Below are 23,833 nucleotides of genomic sequence, written 5' to 3'. Positions count from 1 at the left end.
GATAAAATCGATCGAATTTCGCCTATCTTCCTCTTTGGTTCTTTCAGCGAGATTCTACGATCGCGACAATCCGATGGAATATTGTATCCAACTCGGGTGTATTTTTTTCAAAAATACTTTTCACGCGAAAAACTCCGAGAACGAGGAAAAGTTTTCAAAAATACCAAATTTCAACTCGCATAGAATTTACACGAATTAAGAACGAGCATTCTTCCGTAACAGGAACAAATATATCGTTCGATCGATACCAAAAAAGCTTCGTACGCTTTTACGTTGTACGAGGTACTGAACACTATTCGGAGATTTTTCACATTTTTCTAATACATTCCGCCCGAGAGAATCGTTTCTATGGAACTTTTATTCCACAAATTCTAAACCGTTCGTACCACGAGAACGGTATAGAATAAATTTGATAAATATTTCTTCCAAATAACAAAAGAACAGATTTACCTCCGAACGAAATAATTCCAAGAAAAAAATGAATCGATTCTTTCTTTCTAAATATTTCTTCCAAATAACAAAAGAACAGATTTACCTCCGAACGAAATAATTCCAAGAAAAAAATGAATCGATTCTTTCTTTCTAAATATTTCTTCCAAATAACAAAAGAACAGATTTACCTCCGAACGAAAAAATTCCAAGAAAAAAATGAATCGATTCTTTCGATCCTTGATTTACATCCACTTTTACCGGAACGAAATTCAATGTATCGGAAACAATTAATTTACGCACCAAGTTCTAGAAACTCTTCTGTTTCTCGAAGTTCTAAAAAAAAAAAAACGAGTAAAAAACGTAAAAAACGAGCCTCTACCATTTTCTATCGGTTTGTATCTGTAATTCCAAAACACTGCGCGCACCAAGCCCGTAAAAAAATCTCACGAGATCTGTAAATTACAAACAGAGAAACAATTCAGTTCGAACAATCGACTGTGCAACAGAAGTAACCAGTTAGTCGCGCCAACCACCGTGGAACTCTTAAATCGATGATTTGAGAGTTCGAGCGCAAGAATTTGGGGAAATTTGGTTACAGCGTGATAAAAAGTCGCGGAGATGCCCGCTGTGTCTTCGCCGGTGAATCGATTCCATAGCGTCTGGCCCAGTTTCAAGCAATTATCGTCGTGTTTCTTTCTTTTCCCTTTGCAACGGGCAACTTTTTACGTGTTAAGTAAGTGGTCGGGGTACGTAGGAACAAAACGAAGACCACCGGGTCGAAGGAGTCTTCTGCATTGCCACTTCGAGGAATAGAAGGCGGAAATGAAATTTCATTAGCAATGTAAATACGGGTCGTTGCGCATTGTACGGCAGCGTTTTCCAGAACTACCAGCAGACGTTGCCATGCTTTGAGGGTGCGCTTTCTTTGAAGTCATTATCATTTTGCTCCGCGCCCGATGGAATGTTTGCGAACGCGCCAACAGTCGCGCGATATTTCTTTCTTTTTTTTTTGTTTTTTTTTTTTTTTTTTTTGCGTTTTTTCCCCTCTCTTTTTTCGTGTTTCCTTTACCGTGAAATCATTCGCGCGTAGTTAGCGAATATTTGTAGAAACGTAGGAAGTTTTGACGGTAAACGTGGAAAATCGAGCATCTTAATGTCGATTTTCTTTTTTCCGTCGATGTATTTTTCTATCTCGATTTAAATGGGCAATTTTTTTTCAATTAGAAATATTCGTCATTTGGGACGTAAAAGAAAATTCTTAGAATCCGTAGAATGTATCGTAATGGAACAAAGTTACTCTCGAACGTGAAATTCTAGCGATCGGGCAAATATTGAAAATTGAAGAATTTTCCATTTTCTAGCATTTTGTATTTGGTTGGAAGGAATGAATATTTGAGTAAAATTTTCTTCAAATATTCTCGTATCGCATTTGCTTTCTAGAGTTTGAACAATATTTTTTGTTCGGTAATATAATACAATCGTAACTGTAATTTTAGTTTTCTAATTTACGAATATTGAAAAATAAAAATCGAGTAAGGTATTGAAAATACAGGTCCGTGTTAGAAAATTTATCTATGTCCGAAATAATTGTTAAATTAATTTATTCTTGAATTGTCGACGTCTGTGAACAAGTAGAAACTACGGTCAGATACGTTAAATAGTCATTGTATCGATACATTGAATTAAGATTGCATAAAATACGTACGTGCGTATATAAATGTTATTTTAAAACATTCAGAAATCAATATCGTGTAAGGTCATGGATTTTAAACTACGGGGCGCGGTCAACGATCGATACATTTGTTTTTAAAATAAATTTCGTTGTGCGTTGTTTCACCTTTAATTTCATTGGCATGTTACACCTTTACTTTGGCACAATTGTATACTATCAAAAAACTATAGAGTCATTTAAGTTCTACCAGGACAATGTACACGGTGAACAGAATTATCGATCGATATTGTGTAATATTGTAAAAGGTAAAAAATGTAGTTGTGGAACACGATAATTAAAAAAAAGGAACAAAATAATATAAGATTGAAAATCACTGTGGTAAATTGTTACGTCAATGATTTAAATTGCATTTTGTTTAATTAAATCCAAGCGCACGAGCTTTAACGCGAGTATAAACGTTCGTGTACTCGACGTTCTTTTTCTGACATATAAAACTCTGGGATTTACTTTATTTGCATATTTCTTAATGTCGGATTCGTACATTTTTTTCTCGGATGTTTGTAATCGTTGTTAAGCCATTATTCATTTTCGTTTACGATGCTTGTACGTGTTTTCATTTTTTATTCGTTGTGGAGAGCACGCTGAAGTTTATTTTCCAAAAGGGACAATGCTCTCGTTTCGCGCGAAGGTCGACCGTTTCATTTGCGAAATTAAAACGCCGGTCTTTAAATTCTGTGTACCACGTTTAACCTAGTTGCTAAATCTTGCAAGCAATTTTCTGAGAATTGTCGTTATTCTAGTCTTTTCGCTCGTGCTTGAAAGGACCGACCGTATCGTAAACCCTATTTTCGAATTTCATTTCGTGATTGCCCGTGTACCTTTTAAACTCTTTCGACCAGAGTTTCGTTTGCGCTCTGCTTTCTCTCGAACGTTTACACAAAATGGGACTTGGCGATAAAACAATAAAGACTACTTTACATTCCGTTTTCGTCGTGTGAGATTTCTGACCGTGAAAACGTTATTTAACCGGTATCGCGAATTTAACAATTCTTCCAACATTTCGATCACATTTATATACACGATCCTATTGTACTTATTTCTATATTATTTTTACATTATCGACTCCTTCTCGATCGATCTTATTTATCGATGCATTTCTTCTTCTTTTCCATTTTTTAAATATTATCTCTATTAGCGGATCAACCATTCGTACGTGTTATCGCATCGAAGAAAGACTCGAATCGAAAGGTCAAAATACATTTCGAATTATTCGTAAAGATCCTTATCAGTGGTCGAAAATAATTTTGATTAAAATAACGTATTTAGGCATTGACACCGATGACGTAAGAGTTAAACAATCTCGGCGGTTGTGTCGCGATTTCTACTTTTTCTCGTCTTTTCTGTCGTCGGGAAATACGCGCGCGACAGTTTTTCGTTTATGAAAAAGCTCTTTTACGAGAAGCGAAAATGTTTGCTTTCGCGCGTCCCTAGCTCCATTGTTTCCTAATTCGTATTGTTTCCGCGAAACGTAAACACTTACCACTGTCTGTTATTCCGAAACGTTGTTTCGCGAAGTCGGTGTTATTCGTAATATAATTTCTCGCGAGATTAGTCCTTGGTGAAATCGTGTTCGTCTTTGTTTCCATTCCTTGCGAAACGACGAAACGTTTCGTCCAAGTTTTTCGCGTGTCTTGGGAATCGCTTGCACAATGTTTTGTCACTTTTCTCGCGAACAAGGAACTTCTCTGTCAGTCGATGAAAAAAAAGAAAAGAAAAAAAAAATTGTTCCGTTTCGCGTTTAGTTTCCATTTAGAGTAACGTAATAATACGAGGCATTAAAACGCTCGCAAGCCTGTCGTCTTTGTCGAGCTCATTTTGAATCTATTAAGAGTTATTAAACGGTTCGGAAGTATTACGAAGGGAAGACATTTCAAAGAAAATTAAACTTCCTTCCTCGCTTAATCCAAGCGACTCGTTAAACGTAGATATCTTTATTGTGAAAACTCGCGATTGCAGCGTGCAAATTTTTCTAGACGAAACTTGGCGACTTTGCCATCGCGCGCGATTAATTCCCACGTTAAAAAGTTCCCGGACGTTTCTTTAAAATACGAATAAAACATAGTAATCGTTCGCTTTCAACGTAACCGGAAATGAAAGCAACATGTGAACGTCATGGTATTATCGATTTTACCGTACCAACTGACCCGTTATTTTGTTCCCTTTACTGCTTTTCTCGTGAAATTCAACCGGAAATCAAAAGCAGAGTTCGAACGATAATTTATGCTCTGTACGTCCATTTGTTGACTCGTAAGCTTTTCATTCGTTAATATTCTGATAAAGAAGGTAGCGCGGGATAGTGCGATTCCATTAATTCATTTTAATTAACAGAGTAAAATTAATGTGTCTCGTATTAAAAATTGTTAAACGAGAAGTGAATCCTCGCGATGCAATATCGTTGCAACGATGTTACGACAACGTGATGCGAAATCCATTTATCGGTACTGTTTATATTGCGGGTCGAATTTGAATCGATAATCCAACGTGTACGGATACGAAAATACAGGTACGATATCGTTTCTCTCGTTAAATTATTGTCAATAGTTTCAGATGTAATTTACACGTTAATATTTATCTTGGAATATAGGTTACGTCGGTAACGTCCAAGCGTAGATTGTCGATACGAAGAGAAAATTTCGTTTCCTTGAAATATTTGTCGATCGTTGTCACCAAAATGAAACTTTGGGCCAACCAAAAAGGAAAAGACGACGAATTCACTTCTCGGCGAGCTTTTCCCTTTTCTGAAGAGGTCATTACTTCAAGTGGCCTCAAGCAGTTCCGCGTTATACATCGCTGGCACGATAGCGACGAGACCCGTAACATTATTTATCAAGAAACGTTATAAATTGTCACTTTTCACGTTGATAAATTCGTCCAAGCGAAAGAACATTTTGTTTGTCACTTCTTTCTGCTTCGTTGATGACTACAATACCTATGGTAATCGTATTATTAAAATGTAAATAAGAGTAGGATGCTTTGAGAATTATTCCATCTCCCTCGGGCGATTGGATAAATAGACGATCGTTTAATTTGCTCGATTACAGCTACAGTGAATAGCCATCGGAGCAAATAGAATATTTTCAGCAAAAAGTGATCGAGACTCGATACACAACGAACAAACATTTATCATCGATGTTAAAATAATCTTTACAAATACGTTTCGAAGCAGTAGCGTTGAATACTTTTATTCCTTACTCTTGTATATACCATCGATTTAAAGTTTGTCGATTATTTCGCTACTTTTCAATTTCTTACCAAGTAGAGAAGACGAGAGAAGGAATCCTGGATATCACGGTTTCGTGATCTCGCATCTTTGGTCTTATTAAATTGAGAATTACTCAAAGATAAATTGCGGAAGTTGTTAGGAAGGTCCTTTCGTAGTACTGTTATCTACTAATGAGATATTGATCCTTAATTATAGCTTTTCCAAGACACGGATGATTGTTAATCGAGAACCGGGTTGCAGGAACTTCTCCAACATCGGGTACAAGAATATCGGAGAACGGTATAATATTTAAAGAGCAAACAGCGATAACATTCGACGGAACGTTGTTTAAATCCTTCGTTTTAATTCGTATCGCTCGAATGTGGTGTCGACCGAGTTTGAAATTTCACAAATTTTTCATACGTGATCGATTACATCGAATTTTATTTACCTCTGTTAGAGTTTCTCGATGCAAAGTTCGCGAACAATGATCAACGGAATTAAATCGCGGTAAACTCGTTTCTCTCGGCCATTATTAACAAATACTCCTGTATATACGGGAGACATTACCACCTAATCGCGTTTAAGATCAGGTTGCCAGATTACTTCGATGGAATCGTCGCCGGTGACCCAGAACCTACATTTACTCGGGAAAGTAACAGTCGTAACTTTTAATTCGCGAGTAAATATTGATCGTTTCGATCGCGTTGAATATGTTTACACGTTTCAAGAACGTTATTTACCGTGACAATATAATTGACACATCGTGTCACTCGGTGAACGGGGTACATCGCGATCGAATTATATTTCGAATTAAATCGTCGAGCCTGCGAAACCAATAATCGAAAACAATAACCGAGCAACGGGATGAGAATTTTGCATAAAACTTCGCGCAACCCGGTACGTCTGTTTGCAAATGGTACGTAACGGGCAGAATGTTACGAATTTCTTTGTCATTAACGCGAGTGGCCGTTCGAACGTTAGTTTAGGTTCAGTGTGCGTTAATTATGCGATTCCGTGCGCTCTGTAACGATCACCCGTTAACAGCTTTGTTTATGTCCCGTCGGTTACGCTAATCGCATCGATTTTTCCATCGACGTTCGGGATAAAGAGATACGCATAAGAGACGACCGGTTCCTTGTCACGCGGATGCGTTTGCACGAATAATCTGAACGCATTTCGAGCAGGTGAATTATGACGCTATTGGATTGCACCGTTCCCGCGCAAGCACACAAAAGCGAAATCAAAATGCAATCGATGTTGGCGCAGCTGCCAATTCCGCGAAAATTTTCGGAACGCGATTGCAAGCCGGTCGGGCGCATGCGACGCCGAAAGAAAAAAATACATTGCGCCATTAACTACAGTTGATCGATCGGCAAGGTTGATTGCGAGTTAACCACGGCGACTGTGTTTCGATCCCCGTAGCGGAGCGAAAACGCGAGCGACTTTTTTGAAAATATTTCGAAAGGAGACTCTGTTCAGCGGACGCTTCCCTCTTGAGACTTTCGTTAATTAGAAAACTCGAGGGAAGATATTTACTTTCGAGTCGTGCCAATTATTCCTGTATCATCGTTTCGGGTGTGTTTATCAATCTGTCTAGAAACTTCCGTTGTACTTGCAACTTTCGTAGGAGAATTATACCGCTCGAAGTCATTTGGAGAATTAAATGGAGAATTTGAACAAACAAATGGAACAGTACTTTCCATTGTTTATTATTATTATTGGTATTATACGAATATAGGACGCTCGTACCGACTGTTTTCATTGTTAATTTATTTGTCGACACCACGAGCAAGTATGCTTTTGATTTTATCAGTGAATCGCTTATCGAGATGTTTAATTTAGGTTTATCGTTTATTGTAGCAGTCCCAGTAAGCGATTTATTAAAACGTTTTTATTCCAGGTTTGGGTACCCTTCAGTGCCTACGATGAAATGGTCAAATTAAACGGATTATTAGAAATTGAAGGGAAGAGTGTAGAAATGTAGGAAAGTGTACAATGGTATAATTCATTAAATATGTAAGAAAATTGTAAAATATAACGACTGTGCGTCTAGAAAAATGTGTAGGACGTATACGAATACATGGAATGTGTCAGCTGCGCTGTTATTAAGCTTAACTTGTACCGGTATGACGAGATGAGAAACGAAGAAAATGAGAACAATTGCAACGAAAAAGAAAGAAAGGAAGTAATAAGAAGAGAATGAAAGTTGCGTGTGTGGAAGATTCACAAGCAGACGTATGTATAAAGAAAGTTCAAATAAAGAGGAATAATTTCAGTAGAATGTTACAGCTTTTGAGCATAGACATTAAATATTGAATAATTTTATTTAGATGGATGGATCTTTAGTTACGTAGAGCAGTGTAGATTCAGTGGAAAGGCAATAGACTTTTGATAACCTCATCCCTTTCTGCTAATCAAATACTTCCGCGTTTTCGTACTATGGAGTTAGGTTAGAAACGAGTGTTTATTGAAAATTTAAATAGAATTCAATCAGAATTTAAATATTTAACTTTTTAACCTAACAAACAATCGCTTCGTCAAACAATGTTCTCATTTTAGAATTCTACCAAGGATTCGTTCAAGATTCCAATTCTCGTGAACACGTGTATATATGTCTCGTATAGTATTCATTCGGATCAAAATTAATATTCGTTCCAATACAGACATTTATTAAGAGTGTATAATAAATTATTGCACTTTAATGACAATACGTTTCCGTTACTTATAAGTATTGTAGAAACCAAATTACGTGTCGTAGAAACAAGGCGTTTCGATTTCATTAATTCGAAACAATGAGAATTTAAATCGAATGTATAACCATGTGTATCAATGGAATAATACAACTGATACGAAATGTTCAATTACTTGTACAAGTTGAAAAATAAGATTCAGATGATTTTCGAAAGCAATCGTCGATAAGGACAAATCGAGGAGTAGATATGTAAAGCAGACTTTTTTGCAATCGGGACCAGTCTCATCGAAACGTATTTATTTTCGTCGACGGTAACGTGAATTTACATTGCGTCTTTGCAAAATGCACACCGATGGAAATATTTTACAAAGAACATTCCCCGTTTCTCTTCGCTATAAATCCAATATTTGTTCGGTATTTTCACACCGGAAACATCGAGAAAGAAAACTGCACTCACATTTTACGCGAAACCGGGGGCTACGTGTGCGAATTGAATGTTAACATATCGCAGGTTCGTAGCAATGTGCGATTTATTCGCTGGACAACTGTTTCGTAAAAGTCACACGCTTCGAATATCATAATTTTATCGCCTTCGCGCGACAAATTGAAAATCTATCTTTTAAATTCAATCTTTTCACCGATACGAAACAGCTAATAGGGTAAATATTAATGGATATGTATTAATAGTATTTAAGTGACAATTTTTGTCGATCAATTCGAAATTACATTGCACTGACTTAACGAGAGAGTGAGAACATTTTACTGGCGAGTGAAATAAAATTACTTGAATCGCAATTAAAGCGTTACCGTTGTTCATTGAAAAATCTCAATATCACAAAATATATCGACGATCGAAGAATTATCGAGTACATTATAAATAATACTGAAATAAATCGTAAGAAACAAAGTGAGATATACTAAATAGTTACCGAACTAAATATTATACATTGAATTAAAAGTATTTAAACGTTGGAAGAAATTAATTCGAGAGTTTGCACGTATTTGAGAAAAGTTTGAAATCCTGTGTCGTGTGACGCGTTGTTTGCATAAACTGCATCGTCTCAAACTGCATTATTTTTTATCCAATCCAAGTAAGACGTGACACGGGTATAAACAGTGGGAAAATCGGTGAGTGCACATGCCATTGACCAAGACACAATGCCAACAATCTTTCCGTTGACAGTGAGAGGGCCACCAGAGTCTCCCTATAAATAAACAGTATTATCGACTCGCTCGATATGTAAAATTCTATCGTAAAGCATTGTCTTAACCTCTTCAGGGAGCAATTCAAGTTGATATTGGTCGAAAATACATCCATCAACTTTTAACAATGTTCTCTACTTAAATTTTAGCAGTTACTTCGATGTTACGATTATTAAACGAACTTAACCCTTCGCGAGTACACAGAATCTTTTAAAGAACAGTCGATTTTTCCATATTAAATTTCTTGGAAATCTGAAGGACTCAGTCTCAAAAGTCTTAAGAACTACCAAAGGGCCAATTTGATTCGTTTAAAACGTTCTTTTGAAAATTACTCAATTATTATCGGTGTCTTTGCTTACAATATTCGTAGACAATTATCAAAATAGGCAACTAACCGTACTCGTAAATTAATTTGTCTTTTCCTCAAATAACTTCGAAGGTACGTATGTTATCCGATACAAATACTAATGTGTTCACCATCGTTAGTTCTAGTGTTAAAATCGAAAACTTTATATAAAATCGCGTCTGCAAAATCTCAAGGATTCTGTGTCCATGTCAGATGGCAAATTACAGTGTGTCTGCGGAGGGTTAAAATTTAAAAGTAAACATACGTGCCAGTATGCCTGAAAAGGTTAACGATTTCTGTATACACGAGATCATAGTAAAAGCGTAACTCACGTTGCACGATCCTTTCTCGACCGAAGGATCATTAGCACAGATTTGCGAATCGCGAACGTACTTGCCGTATATTTGGTAAACTTTTTTGCATGTAGCTTGATCAGCTATGTAGATGTTCGCTTTTAGCAGTTGTTCCGTTCCTGGTCCGCCCAGCTGTATAATTCACCGATAATGTTGCAATCGGTATACATTAGAAGCTAAATGTCGGTTGATTTGATACAATTACAAACTTACATTGATATCACCCCATCCTGATACTACAGCCGGTGTATCATTCGGGATAATTTCGTCTACTTTTGGTAAAGTCACAGGAGATACATTACGAGTTTTCGGGAATGGCGTTTTCACCTACAAAATTGAGAATATCAATGTATAAATGCACTGTACCTCCTTAACACCTCGACCGTCGAGCCAATTTCATAAAAGTTGCTTTGTGCATCGCTCCAAATATTTTCGTAATTTATTCTCTGAATAAAAAACCTTTATTTTGATCAATTTGACCAAAAATGTTTACCCAAAGTCATTCGTACTTGAATATCGTGTTTGAACAAAAATGCTAGCGTGTTCCATTTCAATTTTCACACGTATGTATTTCGTAAACTGTAGAAAATGTGCAAGAATTATTTTCGAGAGGTTAGAGACTTCGAGTGAAAACCGTAGCGTGTGTCGTTTAAAAATATGTAAGTGATCTTGTAACGACCTTGACCCATTTAGCGACCTAAATGGGGGTATCTTCGAAAAATTTCATTAATCTCCCGATAGTAGTTATTGAAAGTTCACCATAGTTTCCGCAACGTGTGCATTTAAAGATTTAAACAGTACACTTTGTGTACAGTGTACATACACGACCTTTAACAGTGGACACGTTAAAGGCTCATTTAAGCGTCTCTATTTACGAACGATGTCTTCTTTGTAATTCTCTTTTACAGTTTCGTTGAATTTCGAAGTTACTGGCCGACGTTTAAGTATACAGAGAATCGCTAACCTTGATCAGTGCTATGTCGTTCACCCAGGAATCTCTCGAGTCGTATTTTTCATGCACGATAATCTTCTCGACCTGGTGAACCGATGTGCGAATACTCAAGTTCACAGTCCCGACAACGATTTCGATCGGGTAACTTTGACTGTTAACGGTGTCACAGGCTTTATAATATTGTTCGTGGCATGGCAATAATCGAGGATTCCGCTCGATAGGAAATTACGAAACTTACCCAGAGACGCAGTGAGCTGCGGTGAGGATGTAATTTTCATTAAGCACCGATCCACCGCAAAAATGATACTCCGAGCCCTTCGTTTGAAGCGATACCTAAAAGCGACACAGTGGTATCGATAAATTTCGATTCTCCGATAGTCTTATATCTACCTTTATGCAACCTCGATTTCAACCAATTGAATTTATTTTATCCGAACGAAGCAAGAAGCGAACGATTCAACAAACGCGAAACACGATTAATTCGGTTAAACAATTTCAGTTTACCTGATATGGAATTTCACCTAATTTGACAGTTTCACCGTTTACGATTCTAGGGTCGAATTTGTACGGTACAGCGGCTGCAATTGTCATAATAATAACACAACTAGATATTGAAGCTATAACGATTATTGTTGTAGTGTTCGTTACGATGTGTTCACCAGTTAAATTGATTTTAGTTCGTCGTTCTTGCCAATTACATTCGTGTAACGATTATTGTCACTTACCATTAGAGACCGTTAGTAATGCCAAAAGTGAAATTATTGTTAGAGTCATGTTTTTCTTTGGACGTTATAAACAGGAGACTGTGTAAATGTGAGATACGGTTACACAAAAATTTGTATCTTATATACGCGCAGATTGCCATCTATAAAACGTTACAGTGACGAAGTGACTGTGTTTATCACGATTACAGATATATCATTTTATCGAAATGATCGTACGATCGATAAACGGAATCGTTAGGCTTTCCGTAACGATTGCGCGATCTGACGGAATGAAAACGTATGTCCAATAATCCTGAGATTTTTATTTGTAAACAAGGTATTAAAAAAAACAAATTGTGTAGCGATCTGTAGTTATTTCATAGAAATAGGGAACAGCTTTGAAATTACTTACCCAACTTTTGCTTATCATATATAATATATAACATTTACGGTTAATTGAAAATCCATTGTTTTACTTATTATCATTTCTGTGTTCGCTCAATCTATTCCATGAACTTTTTTTCAGTACATTGTTCTAACATGTACTACTCATTTTTGTGTGTTCTTTTTTTTTTAATTATACGAAGTAAGTACGTATCGACATTATCGGCAATTCCAGTCAACACCACTTTTTGGAGAACAATGTGAACAGAAACTACTACTACACTTAATCATTAGAGATCTACAAGTATTAGTCGATCGACAAGTATTTTATATAATATAAAATAATTGTATAAGAACCTCGAAGTGAGCTATAGACTCCTACGTGAATTAACCAAACCCGAGTTACTTGCGAGGCTTAGAAGGAAATCTTTCAAAAATCTCCTCCTCAAGTTTCTTTACGCTTCGGGTCGAGAAACTTCCTTATTGCAAGCGAGACTGATGATTCTTACGCGGGACTTCGACTTCTCGTTCAACTCGTCCTACATATATAAACTTCACAAAATGTTTCTTTATTTCAACACGTACACTCGTGCCTGTACTTGACTAAATATAAATCAAAGGGTTTGTTTAAGGAATCACCTTACAAGACTCCTTGTAAGGAGTACATCCTCTTTTTCAACGATTCCAAGATTGCGTCTAATCCCTCGATATGTTTACGAATATAGTTTACGAATTCTTGTTTAGTTTTTTCTGTGCGTAGAGATTTAAAAGACACACTAGGGAGATAATTTTAAAACGGTACGGTAAATTTTAATTACACCGCAAGAAGCGTTATTTCGAACAATGGAAACACGGTATCGTATATTATTCTAAATTAACAAGTGTCTATCAAACACTGGAAAATTTATAACGCGAAGATTCTTAATTCCATAGATTCGCTCAATTCGGCGAGTGGTGAAGGTAATATTTTCTCAATGAATGTATCAAATGAAATTGGTATTGTTTGTTGCAATTTTTTATTAGATTTATTGGTATTTCACGGTGAAAGAATTTTCAGCATATAAAAATATATTCTTACGTGGTAATGCGAGAGAATAAAAGGGATTGCGTGTTGTCCAGAGAGAATACGAAGTAGTTGGAATAGACGATCGAGCGAAGTGTGAAAGAAGAGCGATCGAGATAGTGTCGTACTAGGAAATTTTCGGTGTACATGACCAGACCCATTGAGCGAGAGAGATTTAGAATTAGAATTAAAGGGAATGAATGTGTGCGAGGATATAAAGTGCGAAAGAAGAGCATTTAGGGCGATCATCGGCAGTCAACGACAGTCAAGAGCAGTCATTGTTGGAAGCGTGTCGTGTCGCGTAAAGATAGAATAGTGTAGTCAGTGTAATCAACGTAGTCAGTGTGGTCGGCATAGTCAGCGTAGTTAACGTAGTTGGCGTAATTATTAATTGTGTGTCTTGTCAATGTTTCGTTCTTACTACTACCTCATTCAATACACGTATACCCTAGAACTTTATTCACTCTTATTTTATAAACATTACTACTTACTTAAATAAATTACTACACTTATAATAATTATTTAGCGATTAGAGTTGCTACGCAGATACATTTGATTCAGATCACTTGAATTTTCAGAGGAATGTTCTTTATTCGAACGTTTACTCGCCTTTAAAAGAATTTGACGATTGCATTAGGTGTTGCCCCATAAAAGTGTCTCGATTCAAACTGCGTTCTGTTCGATCCAATCTAAGTAAGATGTGACGCGAGTGTAAACTGTGGGAAAGTTTGGGAGTGCACACGATATTGACCAAGAGACAATTCCAACGAGCTGTCCATTGACGGTGAGAGGGCCACCGGAATCACCCTATAAAGAGATCCGACGTTTACTGACAAACTGATATCTTTAACTCAAGTAATCGTTAAGGTAACGTTGCTTGCGTTGATAATGTTTCGACGTATCAAATTTTAACAAAAACTATAACTCACGTTGCACGCTCCACTCTTGACCGTAGGATTATTAGCACAGATCTGCGAATCGTAAATTTTCTTGGCTATGCGACTGTAAGTACTTTTACATTTGTTTTGATCAGCTATGTAGATGCGCGCCTTCATCAGTTTTGTCGTTCCTCGTCCACCCACCTTTATAATATATTGTTAACGTTTAACGTCGTATTCAAATATTGTAATACAAACGAAGCGATCAAATTTTGATACGTTTGAAGTTAAGTGCTGGTTGATTTAATGCAGATTGAAACTTACTCTAGTAGAACCCCAACCCGATACCAGAGCTGCGGAGTTGGTTGGGATTGCTTTGTTTGCTTCCGGTAGAGAAACCGGGGATACTTTTTCACTTGTCGTCAGTTTCGGTTTCACCTGTAAAATTGAAAATATAAGTATACGAAAATTTAATTCCGTAAAAAGTCTCAATGTTCTTGTTGTTGAACAGTGTCTCCCTCATTATTTTACAATATTACCTAGCTTCGGTTATAGACAGATACGGTCTATTTATTTCTATGTAATTAACAGAAAGAACAGATCAACATAAAGAAATATATAATATATTTTATGCGATGAATGTATGAATTTGAGTTACTATTCGTGAAAAAGATTGCACAATAAGTATATTTATGGTTAGAAAAGTAGTGAACGAGCGTATCGAGATAGAAATCTTGAAATGTCTCGCAGCAAGGAAATTTGGACTTGTACCGCATTGAAAATAAAAAAGGGTACAATTATTGGATTTCGTTTAAGTTTGTAGAAAAACAGGTACCTTGATCAAGGCTATGTCGTTTTTCCAAGAATCCTGTTGGCTGTAATTTTTGTGCATAATGATCCTCTCTACCTGGTGCACCGATACTCGATCGGCCACGTTCACGGTACCGACAACGACTTCTATCGCATCAGGATCTTGACTGTTAACAGTACCATATGTTTTATAATATTGTTCGTGTTATGGCAATAATCGAGGATTCCACTTGACGAGAAATTACGAAACTTACCCATCGATACAGTGAGCAGCGGTGAGGACATAATTTGCATTAAGCACCGACCCGCCGCAAAAATGATGTTTGTTTGTTTTGGCTTGAATCGATACCTACAAATTAACAACGATACTTTTGTACAGGTGATCGTTTTTTTTCGATATTTTTACCTTTCTTTTTATTTACTGTCCCCTTAATTTCATCCAGCGAAATATATTTCATCCGTATGACGTAAGAAATTTATAAAACCGTAGTAATCCAATAAACGTGCGACATCGTCATTTTCATTAAATATTAGTTTTTATTTACCTGATACGGAATTTCACCCGGCTGGACAGCTTTACCGTTTATGATTCTGGGGTTGAAGCTCAACGCCACAGCGGCTGCAATTATGACAATAATAATGTTACAAGAATCAATGTAACTAAAACTTGAAATTAATTATAATTATTATTGGTGTACTCTGCGTTAATACATTAATTGTACATTGTATACTGTAATTTATACATTACAATTAATTAATTATTTTGACTTTAGTAATTTTAGTTCGGAATATTTATTAATTAAATCGATGTAATTGATATTGTTTCATATGTTAGGACAAATTCTATTATTTACTTACCATTAGTGACCGCCAATACTGAAAAAAGTGCTACTAATGGAAGACCCATGTTCCTTAGTTCTATGTCGAAGAATCACAGCATGCAGTAACGAGGACCTTATATACACCTTTACATCGTTATCTTTAAACCGCCACAGAGATTAAGTTATCAGTCATTTTTCCAACATTTAATACATTAGATACGCAAGTTTTTCCGATACGCAGTCACGATTTCGTTAATAATGTAATTAAACACTCGACAGTCCAGAGATTTCCAACAGTTTCAGATATAGATCTGAAACATGAAATACTTTATGCAATTGAATATCTATTTTTTATTTATTTATTTATTTATTCATTTTATCATTACTTATTATCTACTTGTTTTATCTATGTCGTATGATATTTCAAGTTCATCATGCCACTAACTGTCCCGTTTCGTTAATAATGTAATAAAACACTCGACAGTCCAGAAATTTCCAACAGTTTCAGATATAGATCTGAAAGATGAAATACTTTAATCAATTGAATATCTATTTTTTATTTATTTATTTATTTATTCATTCATTTTATCATTACTTATTATCTACTTGTTTTATCTGTGTCGTATGATGTTTCAAGTTCATCATGCCACTAATTGTCCCGTTCATCCAACAATGGCACATCAAACACACATATACTGTGTTGTAGCTACTCATCCGTAATATTCATTTTTATAGAATTTCTGTAAATAGTGTAAATCTGGCCACGCAACCTTAACATTAGAGTTGTGTAATATATTAAAAGAACAATATAGTTGATGAAAAAAACACGTCTTGGACGTTGGAAAATAAAAGAATGTACGTAATGAATTTGGAATCGTATTATTTTTGATATTTCAAATAAATCATTAAGAAATTAACAACATTTTCTAGATATTCGTATCATACTTTCAAACAATTGCGTACTTTCTCTAATAACATAACGATATCAAATGACACATTTAAAAAGTATCACAGGCAATGGTGCTTAGTAATATTGTTTTAAGGAAGCCTTTTTAGACATATTTTATATTTACAAGATCTTTGTTACCGTTGAGCATCGTTTCGAGTAGCCTTTTGTAAGATTGTTCAACCCTTTGTAACGATTTCTTGCAGGATAGGAATTCTGAAAATATGTTACTTTTATTGCAAATTAACAGTGGAGTCGAGTAAATATACGATTTGATTTATGTTGTTTATACGTAAATGCTATTTGTCATAACGGTTGTTTGCACTGAGTTGATTCTACGATTGGTATAGAGGTGGTTGTGCATGAATTTTTTAAATTCTATCGTTCGTGTCGCAATGTTTTCGGCGAGGGTAGATAGTGATTGTTGCAGGTGACTTTTTCGGGTCGGTGATTGGTTTGTTAGTGGAAGGGATGAGTAAACGTGAATCTCGTCGAGAAATTCAACCACGGTGAAAGTGTCTATGGGGTTTTTTTCTCACTATAAATCGACAAGACCCTGTTCTTGTCTCGTCATCTGATTGGTGTCTATTTGGTAGCTTTGTTCGACTCGAGCTTCCCGAGTTAAGATTACGAACAAATGATTCATAACAGTTACTTAGAATTGCATTTCTTATCGTACAGTGTAATCTCTTTTCATTTCATAACGCACTTTATATAAACTGCTACATGTTTGTCTTATTGGAAGAATTAGAAGTGAATAAAGTAATTAAGTAATCGGGTTTTTCTTCGTATTATTAAGACAGATTTATTGTTTCGTATAAAGTTCTTCCTCAGTTTTGTTACGTATCGAAATCTGAATGTTACGATAGAAGAATATTTTTAAACTACGTACGAAAATGTGAATTACCAAGAAAGGGTCGTTAGTGTGAATAATGGAAATGTAATGCCATTTGGATATTTGAAAATTAATAATCGTTTAATAAGACGATCTTTCCGATGTTTTGCGTATTATTTAAAATCAATGGACATGCGATTGATTTAGAAAATTTCTAACGCAAAGGTGAATTCTATTCGATACATTAAAAAAGAAGTTGGTGTTTAGAAGTGTACAATGAGAACAAGTTATGGTCGAATAAATGGTTTATTATTTTATATAATAAATGTATAAAACACAGTTTACATTATTTTTTGTAATATTTTACAATATACAAACGTCATTTTTAGTATATAAGGTATGAAAATATATCACCCGCGTTGACATGTTCCTTAGGCACTTTCGTTGTTTATCGATCTCGTATTATTTTTGATTGTCGGTTCGTATTTCTTTCGTTCGATTTACACCGCGTTTTTCTTTATCCAATCAAGGTGGGACGACACACGGGTGTAAACAGTGGGGTAGTCGGTGTAAGCGCAACCCATGGCCCAAGAAACAAGACCAATGAGTTTTCCTTTTATGGTCAATGGGCCACCAGAGTCACCCTGCGAAGAGAGAAAGTTCTATTTTTAAAAATAACACAAACGAAATAACAGAGACAAATTTCTATTTATATTTAGTACGTAATTATACTTTAAATACGATACAAGTTTAAAAATGTTTGAAAAATCTGCTCGGGACATTTTTAATGAAATCTTTTCGTTATAAATTATACCTAATCCAGCGAAGAAAACCTCTTTTGCTTTTCCATAAAAAATATTTCTTAAAATATTCGTCGTATCGTCAGAATACGTTAGAATTCTCGCGTCAACCGTGGTAAAATTTGCGATAAAAGTTTGCCCGTGTTTCATTATGTATAATATTTGAATATAGTCTTTGAAAAATGTTAACCGAGAATTAACTGCAAATCATTCACGTCTAAAGCAAAATTGTCAACGAGATTAAACGTTCAATTGGGAAAAGTTACTCGAGGAAATATTTGAATTTTGCAAGATTTTAATACCGATACGCGTCGAATGATTCTTGAAATTATAGAGACAATTTTCAGTCGCGTATGCTTTCTCTTTAATTACCTGTTTCGATTGCAATGATTCCCATAGATGAATATAAACAGATTAGGGTAGTAAGCGTAATTCGTGGGAAACTTACGTGACACGATCCCTTTTGTACGCTTGGGTCGTATGCACAAACTTGCGAGTCGTAGATGTTCAAAGATTGACTTTTATACATGTATTTACAGTATTCTTGGCTCGCGATCAAAATATCCACGCGTTGCAGATGAATGGTCGTAGGTCCGCCTTCCTGTAATTACCCGAAACACGTACAATTGTTAGAAAAAGTCGAAGATGTTTATATTCGAAAATGGATACTTCGAAGCAGCTTTGAAAGCTTCACGTCTCATTTGGAATGAATTATTTTATTTACCCAAAGTCTGCCCCATCCGGAGACTGTCGCCACTTGATTGACCGGTGTACTTTGGTTCGCCAATGGTAGGGGTACGAAAGAAATTTGTTTCGACTTTATGAACTCTTTATCGACCTGTAACGATAAAAAGAAGAAAAATGAAATTGAAAATTCGATACACTTTGCACGCAGAAATGTTGTAGTCACGTTCATTGAGAATATTTTTCTCGTCGTATCACGTATTGTAATTTATATTTAATTACCTTGAGCAGGGCTATGTCGTTCTTCCAAGAATCCGACGAATTGTACAGTTCGTGAATAATAATTTTCTTAACATTGTGCTTAGAAGTCGGCTTCGCCAAATTTATCGTGCCGGCGACAATTTGGATATTTCCCCCTATTTTGCTGCAAAAAATAAATTCTTTCATAGTTGGACAGTTTCTTTGACAATCTTTCGATTGTTCATTTCTTCGATCATATTTACCCAGTGACGCAGTGAGCCGCGGTGATAACGTAATTTTTGTTGAGAACCGATCCACCGCAAAAGTGGAACGAGCTACCCTTGTTTTGAAGGGATACCTGAAATCGGGGGAAGTTATTTTAGTAATTCGATAACATTCCATCGGCAAAGGGTTTGTGGCATATAGTTTGGGACAGATCGTACAACGGACTCGGATGGTTGCACGCTGCCCGAGAAATTTGATTTTATTATGTCTTTGTCGATCGAATCTGCTTTTCGACGACAAAGTTTCTTTTGTTATTAACACAGCTCACCTGATAGGGGATTTCTCCAACCTTGGCGTCTTCTCCATTTACGATCCTTGGATCGAGCTGCGGTAGTAGCCCAGCTGTGTAAATAATCACAGTACACAATAATTAGTTGCTCGTTATGCTAGCTGCTGCTGCTTGCTTTACTTATTAGCTGCATTTAACAATACAGATCGTCAGCGTAAAGGTGGGCTCAACGGTAACGTTACAGTTTATTGCAAAGACTCGAAAGAACTGTCGGCAATAACGAAAAACAACCGATGCTCGATTCATTTGTATTTTATATAAATATATTTTATGCTTGTAATTCTTGGCGATACGTTCGAAACACGCGAATTTATCGATACTTGATGAAATGCAGGATATAGATAGAGTTTATAAAAATTGTCGTTTCTTTGCCGGTTTACGCGCACTTCAGTAAAACTACTTAAACGGAATTAAATACTTCATTTCCTAAGTTTCATTATCGATGTTTAAAAGTGAACGATACGAGTGGTTAGTGAAACGATGGATTGAGTATCAGAGCTACTTACCATTGCAAAGGGATAAGAGAGCAAAAAACGCTAACGTTGCCAGGAACATGTTTCCGCGGATAACGGTGCAACAGACTGCGTCAAAATCTCGTTCCTGATCATATTTTATACGTTCCAGGGACCGTCTTTCAAAACTACGAAGGCTTTGATTTTCCCATCGTTTAAGATAAGATAGATGTAATTTGTGTTGTATCAACAAACCAATTTCGTAATCGATCCAGATTGCTACAATTAATTATTTTTCTGATAACATTTTTGTCGAACGTCGATAAGTTGGTTAGTACAGACTGTTTCCTTGTTTCTGTGCGGCGGTGTTTACATAAAACATTCCTAAATGATTAAACGTTATTTCAATTTTGTATACAAGATGGTTTACGGAAATGGTTACACATCTATTCTCTGATTGCAATTAGACGAATATGTTTGCGGAGAAAACACAAATTTCTTTTTTACACGTGCAACGATGCACGTGCATTTCACTATTGCGCCGTTTTTAAGAAACGGGAATTCTTAAAAATTTCTTTTACATACACGAAATCCTCTCGCCATTTTACGTGAAAAAGTATCGTATACAGTGATCGAAGAAAGATTAGTTCCATGAGTTGTTCCATACACGATGTGTTTTATAAAAACATTAATTCAAATTATTTTACGTATTTAATACATTTATATGTATGTTTATGCTACGTATGTTTTTATTTCTAAAAAATAACGTAACTGTGAAATGTATATCAAACTTGTAGAAATATTATAAAAATGTGTGATAATAATTCTTGTTCCGTTATAAAATATGTTGAATAAAGGAAAGTATGTCACTTGCATTATTGCAATAGAAAATTTAATATTATTGTGTAAGTGTCAGTTTCGACTTGCGAATCTACGTCGATAAAATGTTTCTTTTCATATTGTACAACTTGAATGATACAAATCGATGTTAAAAGTGGTCATTTTCCGGAACCTCTGATACCGAATGAAATTTTAAACTAATAAGAAAGGTGTTAGACAGACGTGTATACGTATTTGAGTTTAAATATGACTATATTTGCAATTTCACTATACGCAATTGTTATTTGTATCGTTATTTGTTGAAAACGCATTTTCGAACGCATTCGATTTATTTATATTGTTCGCTAATCACATATTTCGTGACGTATAACTCCGGGTTTTCCGTTTCGTGAAATCTTAATCTACTTCGACAATACCACTTGCGTTGATATTTGTACGATAAGAGAAGACTGTATGATGATTTATCTTACACTGAAAAATGATTTATCTTACAATTGGTCGTTATTAATTGAAAGCATTCAAGTGTAAATATGGAATACGTGAGCTTCTTGTAATTAATTACGTCAATATTCTACGTCAGTATTTTGATAAACTATATTATTTTTATTTTCATACGCGTCGTGTGTAATATTTTATTTTCTACTCGATGCAATAAATTACAGAAATTATTGAATAATTTTAATAAAATGAATCTCAGAAGTTCTCTTATACGTCGAGATGTATGCAGACAGAGTTAAATATTAAGTAGAATCTTGAAGCGAATCGATGAAATCGTTTTAGGAAGAGATATGGCCCCGAGTAACTCGGAATTAATAGGTATAATACCTTTACGATTGTGAAAGGTATCTGTACACGTTTACGAATGTTATTTGTATTAGAAGAACTTGGATATCGTAATTTCAAATCAATGTTAATTTATCATGTGATTTTCGAAATATGCTACTACTTATCAAAACGACAACCGATCGTATTTAATAATAAAAATTATAATTCTCGTTGCTCCTTTCGTTTCTTGAACAGGATGTTTATTCATATTTTTGTCCAGCTTTTATTATACCAAAACCTCGTTGAGACTATTGAACATTAATACACATTAATTAAATTTATATTCGAAAAAGGCAAAATTCCTCTATGCATGGAATTCTGCAAATTCAGCACGCAGCAAATGAAAATTATCATTAAAGTTTCATTTATCTAATTTCAGCGAGGCTTTTTAATCAGTGCACAATTAAATTTTACGTTCATTAAAAAAGTACTGTTGTTACTAGAAAATTAAACAATTTTCATTATGAATCGTTCGAAAATATTGAATTATCGATGATCAGCAGATGATATTTCCGAATGATGAAATCAGCACTTTTTCAAATACGTTCGATTTATTTTATTTATCAACGATCCTCTGCAGTAAGTTATTTTTATTTCTTTTTCCGGATATCATTAATCGTACGTAAATTAATTTTCGTTGAAGTATATAGATTAACGTTATCTCGCAGGTACGCCACGCTGCGCAATTCGGCAGTCTAGACAATTATAACACATTAATGGATAACGCGAATTACTGATATTATCGGTACGCGTGGCATTGCGTATTCATTCGCTCTTATCGTAATCTATATTTCGAAAATAAGGTCAGATTTGTTAATAGCGATCGGCATCTGATCTAGCGATCTAAGTCAACTCGATCTAGATCTTAGAGTTAAACACTCACTGTCGTTAGGTCTTATTAGTTATGAATCGTTACGATCGATTTTTACGATTTAATCATTCCCAAACGTATCGCGCGATCTTGCGTTATCTGTCTATTTTTATTTCGAATGTACGCACGAATCCAAATGATCTATCGGTGACAGATAATTATTATTTTTAGTGTATCCAGTGAAGTGAATCTCGCTCCAAGTTACGAACTGCATTACCAGCGCAGATTCTTTTACCGCGTTTCTGGTTTCGTACCTCATCTTTCTTTAATCAATTTTCGGTACCTCGTTAAACTTATAATTGCACGGCACGGAATTAATCTTTTTCTGGATTCAACGTTTCTTGTTTTTTTTTTTTCTTTCTTTTTTTCTTTTTCCTGACCTTTGAATCGCCCGAAGTATCTGCTCTTAAAATATCGATTTCTAGAAAAGCACAGACCGAATGAACGATTCAAAGGTTGTCCGTGGAAAACGAGGACTCTCGAGCGGAGTGTTCGTGTGAATTATTCGAGGGCGCAGTTTTCTTCCCGTGGCAGAAGGCTTGGATTATCATGGAAACCAGAACGAGAAGTGTCATTTTCAAGCAGACGTGGTTTCTTGAGGGCAGATCTCTAAATTTCTCGGTTGCGTTATCACGTGATACACTCAACAAAGACACGCAATCTCTACCAACGAGTTAAACGAGGACAACCGTTATTTCAATTACTTTACGCGTTGTCCACTTTCGGAAACACGAGACCATTCTTTTTACCAGTCTATACACAAAACCATGACTCGTATCGTATCAATAGATACACACAGACACACTGTAATATTTACGTGTACATTTAATCGTTCGTTACCGATCCATTTGATCGGTCACTTTCAAGAAATACTGTTACTTGTACGAACAATGTAAAATACTCCTATCGATGAACCATTATTTGTAGATTCCCAAACTTAAATCGTACACGTATATACCACTTCTTGTCTTTTCAGACGACCTATTATTTTTCAATATTAATGGACAATCAACAGGAGTAAAGTTCTTGGTAAATTTTAACCAAAACCAATATCTTTTGTTAAAAAATACTTTCTCGTCTCCTTCTTCCGTGTAAGATTCTATTTAGAAAAGCTTCGTCGAAGTTCGAGGAATTATATTAATTATAATCGCTGGACCAAATTTTCTTTACAATTACCCCTTACGTGCACAA

General features: G+C 35.5%; 3 protein-coding genes across 3 annotated transcripts in view; 1 reads left to right on the top strand and 2 right to left on the bottom strand.

Annotated features, from left to right (window-relative positions):
- The window catches only part of Hwt (SH2 domain-containing adapter heavyweight), a 291,059-nt gene that overhangs the window by 10,282 nt on the left and 256,944 nt on the right, over positions 1 to 23,833 (top strand). The window lies entirely within an intron of this gene.
- On the bottom strand, positions 9,123 to 11,506 carry LOC143152892 (chymotrypsin-2). The gene is made up of 6 exons (XM_076323489.1): positions 11,420 to 11,506; positions 11,154 to 11,248; positions 10,928 to 11,066; positions 10,177 to 10,290; positions 9,943 to 10,095; positions 9,123 to 9,266 (listed from the first exon to the last, which is right to left on the bottom strand). Exons 1-6 carry the CDS (start codon positions 11,504 to 11,506, stop codon positions 9,123 to 9,125), a joined length of 732 nt encoding a protein of 243 aa, XP_076179604.1.
- Positions 13,009 to 20,244, bottom strand: LOC143152891 (transmembrane protease serine 9-like). The gene is made up of 21 exons (XM_076323488.1): positions 20,161 to 20,244; positions 19,634 to 19,707; positions 19,344 to 19,438; positions 19,123 to 19,264; positions 18,881 to 18,994; positions 18,605 to 18,757; positions 17,861 to 18,000; positions 17,731 to 17,786; positions 16,814 to 17,040; positions 16,663 to 16,737; positions 16,539 to 16,543; positions 16,346 to 16,405; positions 16,171 to 16,281; positions 16,021 to 16,091; positions 15,613 to 15,672; positions 15,300 to 15,373; positions 15,009 to 15,103; positions 14,780 to 14,921; positions 14,269 to 14,382; positions 13,996 to 14,148; positions 13,009 to 13,873 (listed from the first exon to the last, which is right to left on the bottom strand). The coding sequence occupies exons 1-21, from the start codon at positions 20,207 to 20,209 to the stop codon at positions 13,730 to 13,732; spliced, it is 2,154 nt and encodes a 717-aa protein (XP_076179603.1). The 5' UTR covers positions 20,210 to 20,244; the 3' UTR covers positions 13,009 to 13,729.

The sequence above is a fragment of the Ptiloglossa arizonensis genome, chromosome 11, assembly GCF_051014685.1.
Source record: "Ptiloglossa arizonensis isolate GNS036 chromosome 11, iyPtiAriz1_principal, whole genome shotgun sequence".
NCBI classification, from domain to species: Eukaryota; Metazoa; Arthropoda; class Insecta; order Hymenoptera; family Colletidae; genus Ptiloglossa; species Ptiloglossa arizonensis.
The sequence above is the reverse complement of the archived record's forward strand: the minus strand, read 5'-3'. Positions and strand labels throughout refer to the sequence as shown.